Below are 21,986 nucleotides of genomic sequence, written 5' to 3' on the forward strand. Positions count from 1 at the left end.
TCCTAGGTGTAAATCTTTCTTCAGACGAATACAAACTGAGTTATTAAAAAAATGTCTTGGCTCTTTCAAGCTTTATTATGGCAGTGAATGGTTGTCAAGTTTTTAAATCAATTATAAAGTAAATCCATCCATCATAAAAATGATGATGAATAAAAGCCTTCTGAATTAAATCATTTTTATTTTTGGGATAAGCTACTCCTTTAAAGATTCTTCATGGAAACATAGATCCCAATAAAGAAACTTTTCAGATTTCCAGTGTACAGATTTCCCACTTTAGGGTTTTCACAAAAATGTGTTTGTTCATTCTGCAGTGATCATTGCGTACAAAATATGATTCATATTAGAGTATTGTGCCAGTGTTTCTCAGATACGCAAAGGGTGTTTCCTCAAATGAACGCAAGCCTTGTAATTATGGTTGGTTCTGATGTTGAACCGGTTGTGTTACAGATGGTTCTGCAGGCAGGTCTGCGTTGCACCATCCTGGGACTCGTTCTGCTGCCCCTCGCCCACCCAGCGGTCACGATGACCCCGACAGTCCCTCTCAGCAGGCCTCCCCCCCGGAGTCTGGCCGTTCCCAAAGACCGTCCCTCCCTGATCTCTCCCGTTCCCCCAGTGGAGGCAGCAGCCCCTCTACAGGCATGAGACACAGCTCCTCAGCCCCCCCTCCACCACCCCCAATGTCCCGGCGTGGAAACGCTCCTCCTGCCCCGCCGCAGAAAGCCACAGCTCCCTCATACAATCGTGAAAAGCCACTTCCGCCGACTCCAGGGCAGCGAGGACCCTCTCCAGCATCGATGCGTGAAAATGCTCCACCTCCACCTGTGAAACCTCCTCCATCTCCAGCGAGCAGCCGCTTGTCTTCATCTTCTTCTTCCCTGGCCCCGCCTCCGCCCCCGTACCGTCAGCAGTCTGGGGTTTCCAATGGCCCCTCCAGTCCTGTGAACGAGGCGGCCCCCGAACTGCCCCAGAGACACAACTCACTCAGCAAGAAACCTTCAGCAGGTGGACACACACCGACACGAGGACATGCTCCACCTCCACCACCGTCACCCACCCCACAGGCTGCCAGACCCCCGCCTCCGGCGAGAGAGCCCCCGGGACGAGGAGCGGGTGAGCTCTACTTACAGTCTGAAATCTGGATAATCCAGAGAAAATGATTACTTTGTGACTTTTCTCTAATTTACTCAAATTAATCATTTTTGTAGAAGATTTTTTGGTTTTAAAAAAGTACTGTAAGCTCACCAAGACTTCATTTATTTGATCAAAAATACAGTAAAGAGAGTAATATTGTGAATTGTTGTTACACATATAAATATACTCTTTTCAACTTTAATATATTATAAAATGCAGAAATACAAAGCTGTGTTTTCAGCATCATTACTCCAGTCTTCAGTGTCACGTGATCCTTCAGACATCATGCTGACTTGCTGCTTAAGAAACATCTCTCCATATTATCAGTGTTGAAAGAGTCTTGAGACTTTTATTTTTCTGAGTTATTTGATGAATACAAATTTCAACTTAACCGCATTTATTTGAAATGTTAATATTTTGTAACGTAATAAATTACTTTTGTTCAATTTAATGCATCCTTGTTAAGTAAAAGTATTGACATTACTATTATTCTTAAAAATAAAACACCAAATATTTAAACCATACTGTTCTTCTAGAGCTATTCACACAAAATAAATAGTCATTAGGTCTTTTTTAATTTGCGTAATTCACAAGGAGTATTTTAAAGCTGTTTGTTGTCTCTTTTCTAATATGTCTATCACTGTGGCCACGTCTCTCAGTTTCCACCTAGGACAACATAAAAGCATTATACATGCAGTCTATGATTCAGGCGCTTTACTCTGAATTATGATGACTATTGTGTGAGGAAGTCCTTCATAATTTAGCACAAAGCTGTTGTATGGCTTCAGAAGAGTTGAACTATGGTGCATGAGAATTGTATTGATATTTATCTTTCTGTTGTTTGCTTGACTTTCTCAACATGATTGTCTTTACTAGCTCCTCCAGTTCCTGGGCAGCCGTCACGAAACGGCCGTGATGCCCCACCTCCGCCTCCACCTCCTTACCGGACTCACGGCACTGCCTCGGATGTCCCGAGCCGAGGCAAGCCCCCACCTCCCCCCTCCCGCACCCCAGCCGGACCCCCGCCCCCTCCCCCGCCCATCCGCAATGGACATACTTCCATTTCCCGTTCCTTTGTAGGTGAGTCATTCATGCTCGCTCTCAACCCACACCTGCCCTCACATCCTCATTTCAACATCCTTCCTTCATATAGAGAGGATGGTGTTTTCTCCAAATTGAAACTAGCACTGCGCTTGTCCTGTAGGGCAAGAGATGGTTTGTCATGTGGCCAGAAACTCTATTTAGCTGGCCAATCCGAGCACACCGCGCTTTTCAGAGCGACGAGCTTTGTAAAAATCATCGCATTTCAGAAGGCGGGGCATAGAGGAGCAACAATAACGTACATTATGTGGAAAATGTTTTTTTTTTGTTGTTGTTGTTGTTGTTTTTTTACCTTAGCCACATAAAACATTTCATTACACCAAATACACAAAATCATTTTATTTTTAGCAACTTCATATGACTTCATATAGTTTCACTCTTTTTTTTACATAAATAGAGAAGCAAATTTTGAAAAGACCTACATTACTTTTGAAATGTTTGGGTCTTTAAGTTACCTCCAGCTCCAATGCCGCAGGTATTTGATCAAAAATACAACAATATTGTGAATAATTATTTATATTTAAGCCTTCAGATTTGCTGCTCAAGAAAAATGTATTGTTAAACATTAAACTTTTGCGGAATAAAATAATTTCCTTAAAAAAGTCTTACTGACCCCAAACTTTGCATGGTAGTGTACATTGTTATATTCGTTTAGAAAATTCTATACAAATATTCCTTTTTATTTGCCTCTTCCAACAGATGATTTTGAGTCCAAGTATTCTTTTCATCCTCTGGATGACTTCCCTCCTCCAGAAGAGTATAGACACTTCACTAAGATATACCCAAGCAAAGCTAACAGAGGTAAGTCCCAGCAAATGAACAGTTAGACCTAGCAGTTTGGTTCAAACCACACAAGCTTCAACTAATGCATGTAACGCATCTCGCAGTGAGCACAATCCTGCTTCGATCACTCGTATGCTCTCATGTGCTTGTGTAAAGACAGCTGCTGCAGTAGGTTTATCGCACAACTTTGCCTGATGGCTTCAATTCTGGTGCTATTCACCAGGGAAGAATACAGTGATTTTTAATCTTGGACTCATATGTGTTTCTGTTTGTTTGGCAGTAATGAGAGGAGCCCCTCCTTTGCCACCTGTTGGGAGGTAAACACTGTGACCAGTCGCCCGGACTCCGCCATCGACGAGGGTTCCTCATTCAGACCCATACGCTCATAAACAGACAATCTCACATGCGCATCTAAAGACACAAAGCCTGCACCTTATTAACAATCATTCCCCCATCGGATAACGTTCCTCTACATCAAGCAAACTCCATTCTATCACTTTTGTCAGTTGCGGAAGGTCACCGTCGCTCAGAAAAGAGTGAGATTAGGGAAAGTATTGCATTCCATCATCAATGACGGACAACTTTTTTTTTTTTTTTTCCCTTTTGAAATTTTAAGTACCCTTAAAATGGTCATTGCACATTTGGTTGGATGTGCACTGAGAGCCGGTAGTGGCCGTCAGAGCCTGTATGTAAGTAAAGCATAGCACTTGAGATGGGAACAGAAAGCATGTCCCTGGAAAATGTCTTAACTACTGCGTCAGGCAACATGTTCAAGGTTTTGTTGTTAATTTTTCCTCTCAGTCGCCACCCCATGTTATGCACTGTGAATAACGCGTCACTCAGAGTAGAACGTGTCTGAGTGTGAGCTGAACTGTCCTAACTGTTACTGCTTTAGATGTTTTTGTCTTTTGTCCTGGTCGTGCCGTTTCAGGGAACAGCCATTACCTTTAAGTTCTCTCAGGGGGTTTGTTGGGACTTCATTACCCTCCGGTAAGGTTGTGAACAAAAAAAGTCTGAAAGTGCCAACATATGCTCTGCCATTAATAAATCAGCATGGCTCCTTTAGTCGTGACACGCATCCTCCTTTGGGAACCGGTAGGTCGATTGCTTTTTATCGTTTGTCCTAAAGATGGACCATGGGATTTTTTTCAGGTTCGGAGTTGTTGTCATTCAATATGCATCGCACTTTGTGCCGTAAACTTACTTGCATTTTGAATCCTGGCTTTTCTGTCATTTTCCCGCTACAGGACGGCACATTATGTTTGAAAGCAGGTCATGTCCACATGCTGTCTACAGACTGGTTTTGTGCAGCGTTGTGTCAAAGACAGCCTTTGATGGAGCGTTTCAGCCATTTATGAAATTGTTCTAGGATTTTTATCACTTTGCAAAAATCAAGTTCAGTGCATGCTGCTGCTTGGGACAGACCTCCAATATAAACGTTAGGTAAATTTGCATGTAAAGCCGTGAAATAGCTTTCTGTATTGCTTCATTTTCTTCTGTTTTTTAACAATGCATCTGCTGTTCAGATGACAGGACCGTGACCAAGGGTTCTTGAACGGTTGTCTTATACGTTATAGTATTGCTGCAGAAATGTGGCAACTAGTCATTTCATTAAAGTCATGTTCAACTAACTGATGTTTGCATTCAGCCAAGCCATGCATGCAGACACAGACATCCCAGTTTCTCCACACCTTGTTCAGTGTCAGATCGTTAGATCTTCCTGTTTGTTCATGTTTATTCTCCAGAGAACAGTCTGCAGTTCAGATCTGCAGAAAAACTAACTTTCTCATAAATGGAGTGTAGATTAGACGGACCGTTTTTTGTCCCTCTTTGTTCTTCTGCCTTACATTTACTGATTAACGTGTCGGTACGGGATTTGTAAAAAAAAAAGAAAAGGAAACTTGTGTATTTACAAGTACATAGAGAGATATGGTAGTGATAGTGATTAATCTATTTTTAAGTTGTAAAAAGCTTGTAATATAGTAAATAATTTCAGGCAAACATAGGTTTCAAATTAAGTCTCGGACTAATCGTTACTTGATGGAATGTCCTCGTACATGAATATGAATATGAGGATGTTTTCTTAGACTAATACTTGTCTCTACTTGCCTACTGTCTGCCAGCAGGGGTCAGTGTACATGTCTTTAGACGAGCATAACTTACTCACATTGAGAGAGAGAGAGAGAGGACTGTCATTGTCACCATCCCATGCTTAACTAAAGTCTGTCCACACCTGTTGAAATAAAGCTGAGGAAAAAAAACGCTCAAAGAATGTCTGTGTCGTTTTTCAGGGGCAGACTTTGACATAATAGAGGTTTTACCAATCCTTAATAAAACATACCTTCAGTATGAAAAAAGGAAGACTACCATCAGTTCTTACCGAATAAAGCCTTCATCCATGTGATGATTTCTATCCCTAAAAGAACTGGTCTGTCATCTGAAAATCCTGGACCAAAACGAGGACCTGTACAAGCAGTACTTCACCTGGAGAGAACAGTTTGTTTTCAACGGAAACATTATTTGGTCTTGAACAGACCTGTTGGATTTGCAAACATATTAGAAGGAATAAGCGATACAAATCAGTCAAAGATCTCAACAGCTGGTTCTGGGGTCAAAGGCACTTTAAGAGATGCTGAGTAATAACAATTTTCAATTCATTTGGTTTTAAAATGGCCAACCACAACCGACGCAGTAGAAACTGTGGGCCTTAAAAAGAAGTGAACCATTTCATTGCATTGTGTCTTCATGTCATAAAAAGGAGCAAAATCATAACTATTCAGAAATAACTCTACAGGACATTCTTACTTTTTAAAGTGAAAAGCTAGTATTTAATCCGAAACATTTATTAAATTATTAGTTTCCAAAATGTATATGCCTCATGCCTTAATGCCAAGATCTCATCACTATCGCTGCTCGTGAATTGTTCATTGATCGCTGGATGACAAGTTTTGTGCCTATAGTCATTCATAATTTTCTACTTGCCTGAATGGTTTTACACATAGGCCTACACATAAATAATAATAATAATAATAATAGGGTAGTTATATTGTCCTTGGTTAAAACTGTCTATGTCTTTAACAGTGTTGTGGGTAACGCGTTACAAAGTAACGCGTTAGAGTACTCTAATTACTTTTTTCCTGAAATGTGTAACTTAACGCGTTACTTTCGTGCGTAAGTAATCAGTAACTTCGTTATTTTTTAAAAAAAGTAATCCGTTATTTTAAGGAAAGGAAAATCCCGACTGCAGCCTGCTTTTTGTCAGACAGTAGTCCTAGGTCTACTGTGCCACTTGCGGATGTATCAGCGGAGCCGAAGCTCTGTGATCGTAAAGTCAATGGCTGTGATGCGTCTGTGCCCTGCGCCTGACCCTGTGTGTGTGTGGGTTTTTTTTTTTTTTTTTTTCGAACTCCCGGCAAGATAGCAGAGAGGACAGCGTTTGATTTATGGAAGTACGCACATTATTTTCAATTTGTCAACGAAAAAGAAAAGAACATGACGGTAAAATGCACAATCTGCTTTGGTGAAAAGCTTCTGTCGACCGCCAAAAATTCTACCTCAAATTTAACGCTACGTTTTAATCACTACTTTGAAGAGTAAATGTAAGAGGACTGTGTTAAAGCGAATTTAGGCTTGTGACTGTGAGTGACACTTTAATAATAATTAGTTCGGCTATTAAGCGATTTGTCATTTGCCTGTGTGGCAGTGAAGGATTTAATTCGGTTTGTTATCATTTTTGTTTGACAGGCAGCTGTTAATTTCTGTTAGATCATTGGCTGGCTGGTTGTTCATCATTTCTAAATGGATTTAAATCTGCAAGCATGTTTAAGGTTGTGTTTACAAGTAAGCATACTTGTACTTTGATAACTGCATTATTTAAAGTTAAAGAAAAATCAGGAGTTATCTTGTGGTGCTCATAATATTCGGTAGCCTAGGCTTCCCGGGCTGGGTAACGTTAGGTGCGAATTTTGATTAATAATATGTTCTGTGATAATAAATAAATAAAACGCCATGTGGAATAGCCGATTGCTGACTGTCTTTCCTGTTATTGTTATCCTGCAGTGTTAATTTAGTCGGATGACTGACGTTATTCATTGTCGGGAGTCACGACTTCTAGGTGCATTTAAAGGGGCCGGGGGCTGTGTCTGTCATGCGTGAGCCGCTGCAAACGGCTTTTAATTTTTGGTAACGCATGAGTACTCTAACGCGTTACTTTTATGAATAGGTAACGCTGTATCATAACTGATTACTTTTAATTGATGGTAACGTTGTAACCTAACTAACTACTTTCCAAAGTAACTATACCCAACACTGGTCTTTAACCAGGTCATATCTATACATTTGTGTTAGTCCCTGAACAGCATACAGCCTACAATAAAACCTCATAAAACCAATTGTTTTGAGTAGCAAAAAAAAAAAACCCATTAATTTTAAATGTCGAAAAGGGTCAAAAACCATCAGATTAATAAATGGAGATGCGTTTACTTAAAATTAACCTACTTTTCAGGGCTTGAAAGAATGAGCTTATATTTATGTGACGCAGCTAGAGTTGAAATTTGACACATTAGTTTGATGTGACGATTGTAGTTTTCCAGTCCATACTGACTCGAGGCCAGTTTAAACTGGTTCTTCCATAGGATGGTCGCTGGTTGTGCACCTGGTAGCCTACAGACAAACATATTGACACATAACTATCTACTGTACCTGTTCCAACCGCCAATGCAAGCTTTTTCAACAGGACACCTTTCCTCAGCTCTGCTAACTTTTGTTTTCTCTCCGGTATTTGTTTTAAATCACTTCTCTTGTGTAATGTGTTTGTGTGTGAGCCTCCTCCAGGAAGCAGTCATGAGACGTTTAGTTTAGTTTCAATGCTTTTTTAATGCAATCTCAGTTGTCATGTTTACTGCTCTGTTTCACATCTCAAATGTCACTTCAGTCTAGTGATTAAGATCTTTAGTTCTCCAATAAATAATAGACTACCTGGACCTGATATATATATCTATCACATGCATCTGAAGTGACTTCATCATGGGATGTCAGATTCTTAAGCTCTGCAATAATAACAACGACCTACTCTTATCAATTTGACCTATTACCTTAACATATGACTGCATATTGCACATTTCTAAGATGCATAGCTGCATTTAATAATTGTTTTTTATTGTGCATTTGCCATATTTTTGGTAGGGTTTCTTTTCTTTCTTTTTCTCTCTCTTTTTTATCTTTACGTGTTTTATGTGTGGTACTTTGCCAATGCCCCATGACACATTCCTGTTCTCGAGTCCAACTGGATGATGATGGGTGACGCTTGACCTCATGATGTCCAGCTGTATCATCTTTTTATTTGGCGACTTGTTGCACTCGCACAAACCTTTATACAGTCCATAGCACAAACATTACGCAGATGCAAGCTTGTTGATCGCGATTCCGAGAACTGACGTGTAGCCTACCGGTCCCTGTTTCCTCTCTCCAATTGGTCACCACCGATATGGGCGTATCACTATACAAGAACCCAAACTTTAAAAGAGTTGTCAACAATAGGGGTCTCAAGTCAAACCAACGCGAGGATATACGGAAAACTTCTCCAGAGAAAAGCTACGGCTTTGTTTTAATCTCTGACAACATACAACGTTTTTGTTTGGAGTTTCGGATATTTAGATCTTCCAAGATGAAGTTTGTAAGGTATTTAATGAGGAATGCTGCTATGCTAAATGCGCCAAAGCATATTGATTATTACGCGAAATTTTCTCCATCGCCCTTGTCAATGAAGCAGTTCCTGGATTTCGGTGAGTTTAAGATTTTAATGCAAAATATGTATGCATGCATGCATGCAATCTAGTCAAGGCTGACAGTGCACACTGGGCATTAGTGCATGTGTACTTCACCAAAACATGCAATATTCTTTTATGACATTTTTTGTTGTTGTTGTTGTTGTTTTTTGGGGGATTTGCTTATTCATGTAGAAAATAAAAACTATAGAAATGTTAATGCTCGCTCAAACAAACTTTAGCATGTTATATTTTTATATTTATGCACAAAGAGTGTAGGGTTTTATATATATATGAAAGTATAAAATGCTAAATTAGTGCACACAACAAGCCTCAGCAGAAAAAAAAAAACGTGTAAGTCATTCTGTAATTGCTGTTTGCTCAAGTCTGTTTTGCTTAATATTAGAGTTTTAGTTTAACTGTATTGCAGCAAAGTGTGCATTTAGCTGAGGATTCACACTGTGTCTTTTCAGGATCCACAAATGCGTGTGAGAAAACATCCTTCGCTTTCCTCAGACAAGAGCTCCCAGTCAGACTAAGCAACAGTTTGAAGGAGATCAACCTTTTACCAGACCAACTGATCAAGACTCACTCCGTTCAGCTAGTTCACAGCTGGTGAGTTCATGCCCAAAAGCTATTAACTAACTTTTGAACAGTCCCATCTGACTTTGAGTAAACAGACGCAAACGAACAAGACAAATCATGTATGTGTATGATTTAATACATTGCTGAAAACACTAAGCCAAAATGGTTTATTTTAGACGTGCATTATGTAATGCGTCTCACGCCTCCTGACTGAACGATGAACTTTGCCTTAGTTCCGCAGCCTGATGTTTTCGAGGTATACTGTAGGCTACTGTACATGACGCACGCGGCAGTTTAAAGTTCATCCGGTTTCCATTCTATATGCACTCTAAGGATCAACGTTCTAATCTTAGGAATATGGAATGTAGTTTCGTGTTGAAATGCCATTGCAGACCCTCGCTTGTTTACTAGACTGCGGATAGGTTTGTAAGGGATCCTGCGGTTCACTTCAGAAAGTGTAATATGAGAAGGAGCGGCGTGGCGATGACGCGCAGACTTGTTTTCGAGAACTGACTTGGAACAAAGCTCCAGCAGAGCAGCAAGGAGGAAAACACAGTTAACATATAGAAATCCAGTTAGGGAAAAAATCTATAGTTAACATTAATAGCTAATATATTTAAAAAGTACGACAATAATCAGAAATAATTATAGCCTAAAATAGTTTAAATACTATATTTGATATATTTATACTGTATATGTGTGTTTTAATTTTAGTAATTGCATTTTGTGCTTTTGTAACATTCTATGAGTTTTTGTTTTTAAATTTAGCTTAAATTTAGTTTTTATTTCAGATTTATATAACAAATAGTAATAAAACAAGTTGCTAAGGCAATATTAAGTTTATAAGTTTAAAATTTGAATCTTTACATTTTTCTTTTGTTTCAGCTTTATTTTAATGGCCCACTGAATTTTCTTTTATATTTTAATTTAGTGTAATCTGTTTATTTTTATTTCAGATTTAATTTGAGTGATTTTATTACTTAAACATATTCAAGTTCCTTGCCCAAGCAAAATTTTAGATTTTAAAACCAACATTTTAATCTAATAATTAATATTTCTATTTTATTTAAACTTACTTTAAGACAATTTTTAATAGTTTTAGTTAATTTAGACAGTTTGTTTTTATTTTAGATTATTTTTAGTAATTTAAGTATATAAGTTTTTTTCCCCAATAACTTTTTAAGTTTTTTAAGTCACCTGTGAGTGTTTAAAAATTGCAAACCTTTCCTGTAAGTGTAAAAACATTATTTAGGCTGAGGGTGTTATTGTAGATGAAAAAGTGTAATTGTAACTCTGCAGTGGTAAAAAAAAACAACAAAAAAACACCCTTAATCTATAGTGATTGTACAATCTTTCATTCCCTTTGTCTTCTCTATATTTCTTTCTCAGGGTTGTCCAATGCCTGATGGACATCCTCGAATTTCAAGACAAGAGTCCCAATGACCCCAGAGTTCTTGCTGAGTAGGTTTTTCAATCTACACGCAGCATCTGTCAGAATTTTAAAGAAGTATTTTTAAACAGTACAAAACAGCAGGATTCATTGAGTTGTTTTGCTGTTTGTCCCCAAAGGTTTCTGGACACTCTTGTGACCATCAGGAACAGGCACAATGATGTGGTACCCACCATGGCCGAAGGCGTCATCGAGTATAGGGATGCGTTTGGGGCAGATCCTTTGACAAGTCAGAACATTCAGTACTTTCTGGACCGCTTTTACATGAACCGCATCTCCATTCGCATGCTCATCAACCAGCACAGTAAGTCAGTCTTGCCCTAAATCTTTGCTCTTGTCCATATACCTGGACTTGGCATCAGCAGTCACTTTCTCAGCACTTTACAGGTCATTAGATCTTGAATAATCTGGCCGCTCTAGTTTGAGTTAATTATTCACTGAATAAGAGAGAATGATTAGCTTGTAGTACACCTCGAAACCTCTATTTCCTGCTCTATCTTTAGCTCTGATCTTCGATGGCTGCACAAAGCCAGGACATCCCAGCAGCATCGGGTGCATTGACTCCTGCTGTGACGTCACAAATGTAATCCGTGGTGAGTGCATACTGTTATCGACTTGGAATGCAAATACCACCCTTGTGACAAGTGCAAATTCAATACTAATGTCCTGCGTCCTGCTTCAGATGCATACGAGTGCGCTAAAATGCTCTGTGAGCAGAATTACCTCGGATCCCCTGAGCTGGAGCTTAGAGAGATGAACGGTGAGGAACAGACACTCGATCATGTTTCATTTCGATTTCATTCACAAACTACATGGTGTTTTCTAATATTTGTTTTCTCTGGTGCAGCAAAGAACAAGTCCCAGCCAATCGAGATTTCCTACGTGCCCTCTCATCTCTTCCACATGGTTTTCGAGCTCTTCAAGGTAGGCATGGTGCTTTATTTTTGCATACTACAGATGCATATGGAATGATAGATAAGTCATTCTTCTGTCTCCTCCACTCCAGAATGCAATGAGGGCTACTATTGAGAATCATGAAACAAGCAGCACATTGCCACCGATCGAAGTCATGGTTGCTCTAGGCGGAGAGGACCTGTCAATCAAGGTACATGAAAGTTCACATATGATTGGGTTGGCAGCAGATTAACCATAAAAACTCTCAATTAGCATATGAGGTCACGCTATCACCGCCGCCTTGTGTTAATCATTCTTCTCAACCCCCAGTTCCTTCCTCACACTGTTACATTGCCCTAGATTCAACGATAACTGATAATAATGTTATATAAACTGTCCTAAAGATTAATATTCTAACCACCCTTAATCAAGATCATTTGATGCCATAAACGGAAACTGGCTTTGACTAGTATTCCCGATATTAACCTTTGCCCTGCTGGTGGCTAAATCGTGCAACAAAGCAGACATTGAACTGCAATGCTATTTTCATGCAAGATTATAGTTATCTTCTTATACATATATAACAGTCTTAACATTCCCATTTAATGTTCCAGATCAGTGACAGGGGCGGCGGCGTTCCTTTCAGGAAGATTGATAGACTTTTTAGCTACATGTATTCAACAGCGCCCAGACCTACTATTGGTGACCATCAGCGGACCCCAATGGTAAGAGTACAGGACACTACATAATAGCAGGTGCATGTTTTTTTTATTAAAAAAACTGAAAGTCAAACCAGTATGTTATTCCCTCAGGCTGGCTTTGGTTATGGTCTTCCCATCTCGCGCCTGTACGCACGCTACTTCCAAGGGGATCTCCAGCTTTATCCACTGGAGGGCTATGGTACGGATGCTGTGATTCAGCTGAAGGTAAAGAGATCCCTAAAAAGTGTTACAGTAGCTTGCATAACATTTTTTATTCTGATCCTAATCCTCACCAACATTAGGATTTTTGCCTTGTTATCATTAAATGGGATGTGTCAACATTATGCTAAACTTCTACTTTTGTGTTCCACAAAAGAAAGTAAGTCATATGGGTTTGGCAAAATGAGTAAACCACGACTTTGCACTTTTAGGTGAAGTTTTAGGAATTTTAAGAATTTTGGGGGTTTGCTTACACTAACCTTATCCGTTGAGCTTGTACCCCTGCAAAACATCCTGTCAGCTTTGGACATTACATCTGTCAGTCTTCAAATCTTTAATCTACAGTTTTCTTCCCGCAGGCCCTGTCCACAGATTCAGTAGAGAAGCTTCCAGTGTTCAATCAGACTGCCTTGCGCCATTACAAATTCAGCCAGGAAGCTGATGACTGGTGCGTCCCGAGGAAGGAGCCGTTGAATTTAACTGCATACAAGGCTGCAAAGTGAGCCATGAGAGCTGACTGCCTTAAACACATGACAAAGGCTTGCAAGAGATTGCCAAGATAGGCTTCCATTGTGAATGCTCGCATTCTCTACTGAACTGAGGACCAGTGACAGCATTTCCCAATGCTCTTTGACTGTTTTACTGTTTCCTGGGAACTCTTAAACTGCATGAGGCCAGAATTGAAGATGCAAAACAGTAGATTCTTTAGTGCTGGTGAAGTTAATGTTTTTTAGTAAAAGCTCAGGTATGAGAAGGCCTGCCGGGCGACAGGTGATCAGATGTTAACCTGACAGAAGCAGAGTTAAGTCTAAAAACAGGTGGAGAGAAGTGTATGTATTGCAGAGGAGTAAATAGTGAAGGCAGAATAAATGTAGCTGGGATGAGAAGTTAGACATGAGACATTTCTGAAGTCAGAAAGAGTGTCAAAATAAGGAGGATTTGGCCAAAGTTGTCTAAAGAAGCTGGAGCGTTTGAAATCATACTTGATGTAACACTTATTATTTAAGAAAGCATTTATGTAAGCATATATTAATAGCACTGTATGGTTGTGTTTCTTTGCATTATGACCACTAAATGTATATACTCAATGTTGTGTTATAAACTATTTTTATAAGTTTTTTTTAAATGGACCTTGCTGTTTGTTTTTTCAGTATTAAATAAATCAGATGTTTTCTCATCAATATGCATAAGCTGTTATTGCCTTCAATCCGAGGAAACGTTTCGGTGAAATGCATACTAATGCACATGTGATTATGTAATCGGGAACATGATACCCATAAATGTGCACACAATAAGAAAACCATAAGAAAACAAGCTGATGTTGCTACATTAGTGTTTCCCTGGACATTTTCAAACTCTTCAAATGAACCAGCCCTGATTCATCTCATTAGCTCATTATAGTTGAGAAATGGATGGATCAGTCAGAAAAGCACTGTCCAGAGAGCCGCCAACTCTCACGCATTCAGCAATTACCACTGTTCCACTATTACAAACAAATTATTACATTGAAGTCAGTTAGATAGTGTATGTTTATTTTCTAACGTATCATCCTTTTACTCCTGTAATTGAGCCACAAGGGTGATTTGAATCACGTCTCTTGCATTGTTTGCTACTGAATGAACTGTTTCAGTGGTAAAATCACATGTTCGCATTACATATTACAAAAGTCTTGTGTTTTTTAACAATGATTGTGTGGATTGAAAATGTGTAGCTGTAATGAAAATTGTAATGGAAGCATGAGGTCTGGTTTGGAAAGTTTTGTTACAAGTTTTAATACAGTTTTGTATTAAGATATTTGAAAATGTACTCACATGAGAAAATAGTACCAAAGTGAATCATATTCATGTTCACAGTTTACTCTCTATTCTTGTACTTTTTTTTAGGTAACGGCTAATGCTAGATTTTATAATCTCAATCTAAATGGTCATATCCGTTCCATAAGCCCGATCAGAGTTGATAAAGGTGTTTTGCCATAACAGGGCTTAAATAATGAGCTCAAAACACAATGCTACGTGCCGTTCTACTGCTATCTAACATCTCTGTTTATGGGCTGTGATTAAGATTAAGTTGATGTACGTCAAATACAGCACTTTGATTAGACTGCGGGCCTCAGTGTGAGTAACAGCACTGCCATAAAAAACAGTCAGATCAGATGGGACATGAGAGGACACGACCCAGAATGCATTCATCTGTGCACCACAAATGCTTTAATCTGTACAAGACAAGAACCTGTTTTGCTTGCCAAAAAGAAATAAGAAGATAAAAAGATTGTTTTTATTGCTTTCTTTCAATTAGGCATTTGGTTTAGTTCGTCACATTCTGAACTAGTTTGGCTTATAATGCTCTAAAATAAATGATCTTGTTTGTTCTTAAAATGAATCTTATCTAAAGTGATGCACATAGTCTAGAAAAAGAACAACAAAGGCACGGCTTTCTGTGATTATTGTGATTGTTTGTAACGTTCTGATGACAGAGATAGGTTTGTCAATTAATGAAGGAAAATCAATAATAATAATAATAATTTATATATATATATATATATATATATGGCAAAAGAAAGAAAACAAAACCAGGTGTTGTAGTTCTGGTCCAAACTTTGACTCAATGCTGCGCTCTACTGAGTGTAAGTGGAACTGCCAGACGTTCCCAAATTTATAAGAAAAAAATAAGTATTTATATAAAAGGACTATTACATTGTTATTGGTCCCCCCCCCCCCCAAAAAAAAAAAATGCAAAGAAAACATTTAAAAGGAATTTGCTTAGGAAAAGAGTAAATAATTTTTATATATATATTTTTTTTAACATAAACATTTTCATCAGCCTCAACAGATTTATTTATATATATATAAAATTAGAGCAGGTAATGAATACACTAAATTGTCCAATGTTAAAATCCATAGATAAAGCTTAATGCACATATGGTGTCTAATTATAAAAAAAAAATAAAAAAAAAAAAGATTTGCTTTTTTTGGCCCATGACTGCAGACATTCTAAATGCTATGAAAATCTCACTACAGCTTGTGCTACTAATGATCAATGAATGTCTGTTGATGATGGTGGTGAAGATGAAGTTCAAGAGGACTGCAGCTTCTCACAGATCCAGGGCAAGGACATAAGGCAGGGCGCGTCATACCAGCTCTTTGTAGCCACACGGCTTAAAACATTTGTTTTTACAATGTAGCCACAGTCTTCATTACCGTGATTGTTGGGCTCACCTTCTTCCCAGAAACTAATGAAGGAAACACAAAGGTGATTCTAAGGGTGTTGAATGGGTTAAATAGTCACACAGCCTGATTTCCTTAAGATATATAGGCTTTTAACAAGTGGAAGGAGCCTCATTTTTAAAATGACAATGGCAAATCAAAGTAGTGCTAAAATACTTTTAATAATTTTGATAATGTCTTTCTGAAGGTTTTAAAAGGGACATTGCATTTGGGAATTTTCTATTCCCTGTATAAAATAACTTTTATCATTTTATGACCATTTTCTACACTGATTAATTTGGTTCAGTAGGTTAAAAAAAAAAATTTTATTCACTCCCTTTAAATTAATCACATTTTCTTGCTTTGTTGCATTAAATGAAGATGGACATGGTTTTTATTTTATCTACCCAGCTCATCCAAATAAAATATATACATAAAAATATATAAAAAAATCACAGAGTTGGAAAAAGGCTAAACCCTCTTGTGTAAGTATTTTGTTGAACCACCTTTTTCTTTAATTACAGTTTTTGGTCTGATGGGATTTGCCTCTGTCTCTGCTAACTTTGCTCATCTAGACTTTGCAATGTTTTCCTGCTCTTCTTTGCAAAACTGCTGAAGTTCAGTTCAGTTTGATGGTGAGCGTTTATGGACGGCAGTTTTCAAGTCACTCCACAGATTTTCAGTGGGGTTTAAGTTTTTCTCCTTCAGTCACTGTGTGTCAGTTGCTGTGTTTTGGGTCTTTGTCATGTTGAAAGGTAAACCTTCTTCCCATTCACAACTTTCCTGCATAGGGCAGCAGATTTTCCTCAAGAATCTGATGGTATTTAGACACATCCATTTATCCTTCTACACTCTCAGAAAAAAAACAGAATATGTCATATCATATGGTGCTCAAGTTTGATCGTTTGCTTAAGTTGCACTATCAAGGACTGAAAAATGCTCCAGGAAAGCCATTTTCATGCTGAGCTGATCAAAATGATCACAGTTGAAAGTCAAAAGGATTTGTGTGCCATTGAGACCTGACTGAGTTTACAAGTCATTTTTAGGAGGGGTTGATTATTTTCCCAGCTCAGTGATTCTGCGATTTTTTTTTTATTTCAGATAAATTGAAAAAGCTGGATAAAACAAATACTGTGCCAATCTTAATTTCAGCAAAATGTGATTATTTTAAAGGAGGGTGATTTTTTTCTTCACCCGCTGTAATGCATTGACCAGACTTTCATAAGACCTTTATATGTACATGACCTCATAACAGCTTTGCATAAAATAAAATAAAAAAATTAGCACAAAAAAAGTTTCCTGTAAGATTTATATATGTAAATGGTAAAATATAAATTTCTTATTCCCAAGCAGTCACTACCATTAATGAATCTCAAATGACCATGAAACACTGAGCATATATAAATCATTTTGAGGATGTATATAAATAATAAGAAAATTGCTTTAAGCAAGATCCCTTTTTTCTGTTTTTATTTATTTATTTATGATTATTTTTTGTAACAAAGAGGAAGAAAAGTCAGGAAGGAGGAGACGATTCAGTGTATAATCACAGGACATTCACCCAAAATCGAGAAATGGAAAAAATATGATTCCATGTGAGATGCATTTCTGAATTCTGAAATGCTTCCAATAATCTGTAGTGATCTGGATTCCAGCAAAATAGTTTTAACTTGTAAAGATATTAAATGTGATATTCTTACCTTTGAACGAGTTTAGTTCCATCCACCCAGTACCACTCGTCCTCTACTTTTTCATCACTTATGCCGAACCAGTAAGATTTCCAGTATCCACGGGGCAGCAGGTTCCATATGAACGTCTTCATCAGGTCAAAAGGTGAAATATCAATAAAATCAGTCAAAAAATCCATTTTAATGAATCATGTTTCAACTAAGATACCTTTCTCTTTTGCACTTTCCCAACAGTTTGTGTTTTTTTTACACAACTATAGATGTCTAAAGTCAGAGATCCTTGAGGCCATTTGATGTTCAGCAAACATATCTGCACGCACATACAAAAAGAAGCATCTTTACCTGTTCTTCAGCTGTAAGGATGATGGCCAGGTGTCCTCCTTCTCTTTGGCAGTACTCCTGACTGTCCGACCAGCTCCTTCCGTATTCTGAGACGTAGTAACAGCTGTCGTTAAAGTGCCTCCAGTCTTCAGGACAGGGATTCTTCATTGGTACTGGAGTGGTTTGTGGTGCAGCGGTTGCCTCTAAAAAGACCGAACATTTTAACACCATGAAATGCAACAGATATTGTTTGTTGATAGCACAAATGCATGCACTTGCACCTCACTAACCAAGCTCGGCGATTGTTTTCTTCAGCTGCATCCGTTCTTTCTCCAGTTCACTCTTTTCTCTCTTCACAGCCTGCAGTTCTTCAGTCAGAGCGGTTACGTTAGCGCAGCTCTTCTGCATGTGTGATACAGCAGCGCTGAACGGGGAATCCTGATCGGATGAACGTGCCTTATCTAAAACACAAGAGAAGAAATGAAGGCAGATGTGGGACAATGATAGGATAGAAAGAGAAACAGGATTTTAAGAAATAAAGATAGAAAGATTATGTTTATAACATAAGTTTAAAACTACATACAAAATTTCTTAATTATTACATTTTATTAACTCAGAAATTGCTAGTAGATTTTACAGTTAATTACAAAGAAATGGCAAGGAACACATCAAATAAAAAGTGACATTTTGAAGTAGAAAGACTGAAATAGAGAAGAGAAAAAAACGTGTTTTAATGCAAGAAAACACTTTTTTACGTCTTGAAGATAAAAAAGCAACTGAACAGTGTAGTTTTAACAATTTTGAATGAATATTTTTTGCAAAGCATCAAGTGCGAAGTTTCCTTGTATAATTTACAGCAATAGTATTTGAGGGATAAGTAATTTCATATGCATGGACATCGTAACTGAATATACTGAATCAAATCTAAACTGTCAACCAGAATTTTATTAAATCGAAATTTTTATTTCTGTCAACCAGAATTGAATCAAATCAAATGGAAACTGGAAATGTGTTTTAATATGCAGATCTACTTGTTAATAAACACATTCACACCAAAATCATGTAAATGAGAAAGGAGCTGTACCCCTGTGAACATTTGTGAGCAGCAGGATCGTGAGTAAGACGAGGCAGAAGGCAGTCAGGCATGCTGTGGCCACCTTGAAAGGATCCTGGCAAAACTGCTTGCTTCGTTTATCTGGGTTCTGCAATACTGTGAAGAAACAAATAATCAACTGGATTTACTATGTAACAACTGTATAAAAACTGCAAAAGTCTAACAATGAACAATTTTACATAATGTTAAATGAATAAAGTAGGCTATGCTCACCTAACATTTTGTGACAAGAAATATAGACTTTTCTATATGCTTTCTGGAATACATGTGGCAGGTTTCAGGGAATCATTTACTGTATTTTGTCAGGTTAACTCAGACTCTGAGAGCATTGAATCAGTATGTTTTCCTTTAATGGTGGACGGTTGTCAAGCTGGAGTTTCTAGCTTAAAACTTTTTAATTTAACTGCAGCATCTGATGTTGAAGCAGCTGTCCAAAAAGATAATGGAAGTTCACATTGAGGAATGCAATCATTAAAACATCAACTCTATTCATTTAATAATTGCTTGTTTTCTTTTCTTAAAAAAAAATAAATAAAAGAAAGAAAAAAATAGCTTCTCTAATCTTTACTTTATCTGTTTTCTTTTTATTCATTATACTAAGCAAAAAAGGCCTCTAACACTAGCGTACTCTGTTGTTTTTCTATTCTATCTGTTTTCATTTTATTATATTATTTAACAAAAAAATAAATAAACTTGCTGCATGTACTGCATGAAGCTAACTGAGACATGTTATAACACTTGCATATCTTTGGTCTTTTGTTGATTTTGATTGCTTCTATTGTCCTCATTTGTAAGTCGCTTTGGATAAAAGTGTCTTCTAAATTACCACATTTAATGTAATGTAACCATTGAAAAACACATACTGAATATCAGAGAGCATGTTTCTTTTCATGTTTAGGTGGTTAAAGTCTGGAAAAAACTAACAAACAAGCTGTTGGAATTATGTGTGGCCAACAATTATATATCTGATCCAAATTAGTATGCAACCAAACATTTCAGATTTTTAGAAATTATACATTTATTTTTATTTTTTTACTGAATCAGCAATAGCTTTTTTTTTTCAAAGCATTTGCCAACATGTCTATAATTTATATGTATTTTTCTATATATTAGGGGTGGAACTGTTTTTTTTTTTTTTTTTTTTTAGGTAGGTCGCTTACATTGGGTTTTAAGGTACAGAAGTGATGAAATGCAAAATAGCATTGCATATTTGACTGTATAAATTAAAGATTAATCTTTATTAAAGTTACAAAAGCTATTCAATGAAGAGCAGTGAGTGATTTCTTTGTTATTGTTGTTCGGTTAACATTAAGAAAGTGCTGTCACTTTTAAAGAATGCATTGATGCAGTGCGGCTATGTCTGCTATAGAATACTTCCCAAGAGGGCATTTTGACATATTTTTTGTGTGGATTTGACAATACTTCACAGAGAGCTTAATTTTTGCGCGCTTTGGATGAGCTTGCGCGTGCATTGGGACGATTCAAGCTCTTTGTGAAGTATTGTTTTAAAATGGACAAATTCACACAAAAACGCGTCCTCTGGGTCTTAAATGTTTAAACTTGAAAATCTTAATTGAGTTTAACTTAAACATATTTACCCGGGTGATGACGGAATAAATGCTGATGTTCCAGCAAAGGGCATTTGCACTGAACAAGAGTCTAAGGTGTTTTTTTTTTTTTTTGTCCATGGCTGTTGTTGTAATGTATTAGAAAGCCAGATTGCGCATCCATCAACAGAAACATATATTAGCCGAACCCTGATTTTTTTTAACGCGTTATTTATACCAAACCATAATAGTTTACTGCAAGGATTGGAGAGAGGTAGATGGGTCTCCTGTAAACACCAGGCTAGAGAGACAGCGCATGCTGTGATTTACCTGAATATCGCACCTCTGGACTACTGCAGTCATCGTCAGGTTCGTCGATGAGATTGGCGTGTATTTCTTCTCTGTTTGCAGACATTGCTCACGTTTGCACACTTACACATGAAAGGCACTGGGGTATATCTGTCCGATGCAGTGCTTGCTCAACAGCAGGCGTGGTTTAAAACGATGTGAATTGAACGATGTGGATTGGTTGACATTTGAAGTTCTTTGTATCGTGACTTAATCCAGATGTTTGCTCAGTCAGAGAACATGTCACAACTCACCGTTTCCCAAAAGCGCTTTGAGCTGTGCAGTTTTCATTAAACCAGCAGCTTATGACTCACCCTTGATCTTTTCTCACGGTCATTCCTTGATAGCCACTTTTTTTTTTTTTTTTTTTTACATTCTGAAAGTTCTGTTTATGTGTAGGGTAAGATGGGGGACAATGCCCCCTTTAAAGGCATAGTTCAACCAAAATACAAATTCTGTCAACATTTCTTCACCTATGTCGTTTCTCATGTCACATCTACATACTCTCTGCTGTGAAACACATGGTGGTAAACAATCGTTACCATTCGGTAAAAATGCTATGGAATGGGACCAGAAATTGTTTGATTTGCAGTAAGGTTGCCAACAGTATCGTCCAACATCAAAGAAGCGTTCCGTATGAAAGCCATTTTTTTCAAGTAGCCCTATTCGCAGGCATGTGAAGTATGACCCCCTTTAACCCTACGAATAAAAACTCTTAACGGAGTTTGCGCGAGAACCGCTCGAGGAAGACTTTAAGACCAAGCAGAATCTCCTGCCGGCTCTTGAGCGGGACTCGCGCTTGGGGGTCATTTTTGGTGAATGCAAACTGAATTGTTCACGAATCCAACATCTAGCCACGCAAGAAAACATGAGGGAAGAAGTGATCAAAAAGCAAGTCGTCTTTAGTTAATTTTGTTTGACAGAGGGGGAAAACATAACAAGAATTAGAATGAGCTTTATAACAATTACTCTTAAACAACCATTAATAATTATTAACCTTGGACCTAGATCATTATTAAAACATAAACAAATTAATAATAATAAAACAAATATTTATTCATACAGTAGCCTACATGTTGCAACAACATTTTGTTTAAAAAAATGCTTTATTGACAGACGTTTCATTAAGTTTTTTT

The 21,986-nt window shown here is 37.7% G+C and overlaps 3 protein-coding genes across 4 annotated transcripts in view; 2 read left to right on the top strand and 1 right to left on the bottom strand.

The window, feature by feature from the left end:
* LOC127935858 (WAS/WASL-interacting protein family member 2-like) overlaps nt 1-5,287 on the top strand; it is a 7,756-nt gene extending 2,469 nt beyond the window's left edge. For both annotated transcript variants that reach the window (XM_052534055.1, XM_052534056.1), the window contains exons 5-8: nt 448-1,110; nt 2,008-2,211; nt 2,932-3,033; nt 3,296-5,287. In XM_052534055.1, the coding sequence (XP_052390015.1) occupies nt 448-1,110; nt 2,008-2,211; nt 2,932-3,033; nt 3,296-3,336 (1,010 nt within the window). In that variant the 3' untranslated portion in view covers nt 3,337-5,287. The remainder of the gene's footprint in view (nt 1-447; nt 1,111-2,007; nt 2,212-2,931; nt 3,034-3,295) is intronic.
* A 3,229-nt stretch (nt 5,288-8,516) lies between these two features.
* Nucleotides 8,517-13,812, top strand: LOC127935931 (pyruvate dehydrogenase (acetyl-transferring) kinase isozyme 2, mitochondrial-like). The gene is made up of 11 exons (XM_052534156.1): nt 8,517-8,798; nt 9,254-9,395; nt 10,755-10,826; nt 10,935-11,119; nt 11,319-11,408; nt 11,498-11,575; nt 11,663-11,739; nt 11,822-11,920; nt 12,324-12,434; nt 12,522-12,635; nt 12,989-13,812. Exons 1-11 carry the CDS (start codon nt 8,681-8,683, stop codon nt 13,130-13,132), a joined length of 1,230 nt encoding a protein of 409 aa, XP_052390116.1. The 5' UTR covers nt 8,517-8,680; the 3' UTR covers nt 13,133-13,812.
* A 1,602-nt stretch (nt 13,813-15,414) lies between these two features.
* LOC127935695 (C-type lectin domain family 4 member E-like) lies at nt 15,415-21,105 on the bottom strand. The gene is made up of 6 exons (XM_052533790.1): nt 20,833-21,105; nt 18,926-19,051; nt 18,132-18,302; nt 17,863-18,044; nt 17,533-17,648; nt 15,415-15,858 (listed from the first exon to the last, which is right to left on the bottom strand). Exons 1-6 carry the CDS (start codon nt 20,915-20,917, stop codon nt 15,702-15,704), a joined length of 837 nt encoding a protein of 278 aa, XP_052389750.1. The 5' UTR covers nt 20,918-21,105; the 3' UTR covers nt 15,415-15,701.
* Between the last annotated feature and the right edge of the window lie 881 nt (nt 21,106-21,986).

This window comes from Carassius gibelio, chromosome A19, assembly GCF_023724105.1.
Source record: "Carassius gibelio isolate Cgi1373 ecotype wild population from Czech Republic chromosome A19, carGib1.2-hapl.c, whole genome shotgun sequence".
In the NCBI taxonomy this organism is placed as follows: Eukaryota; Metazoa; Chordata; class Actinopteri; order Cypriniformes; family Cyprinidae; genus Carassius; species Carassius gibelio.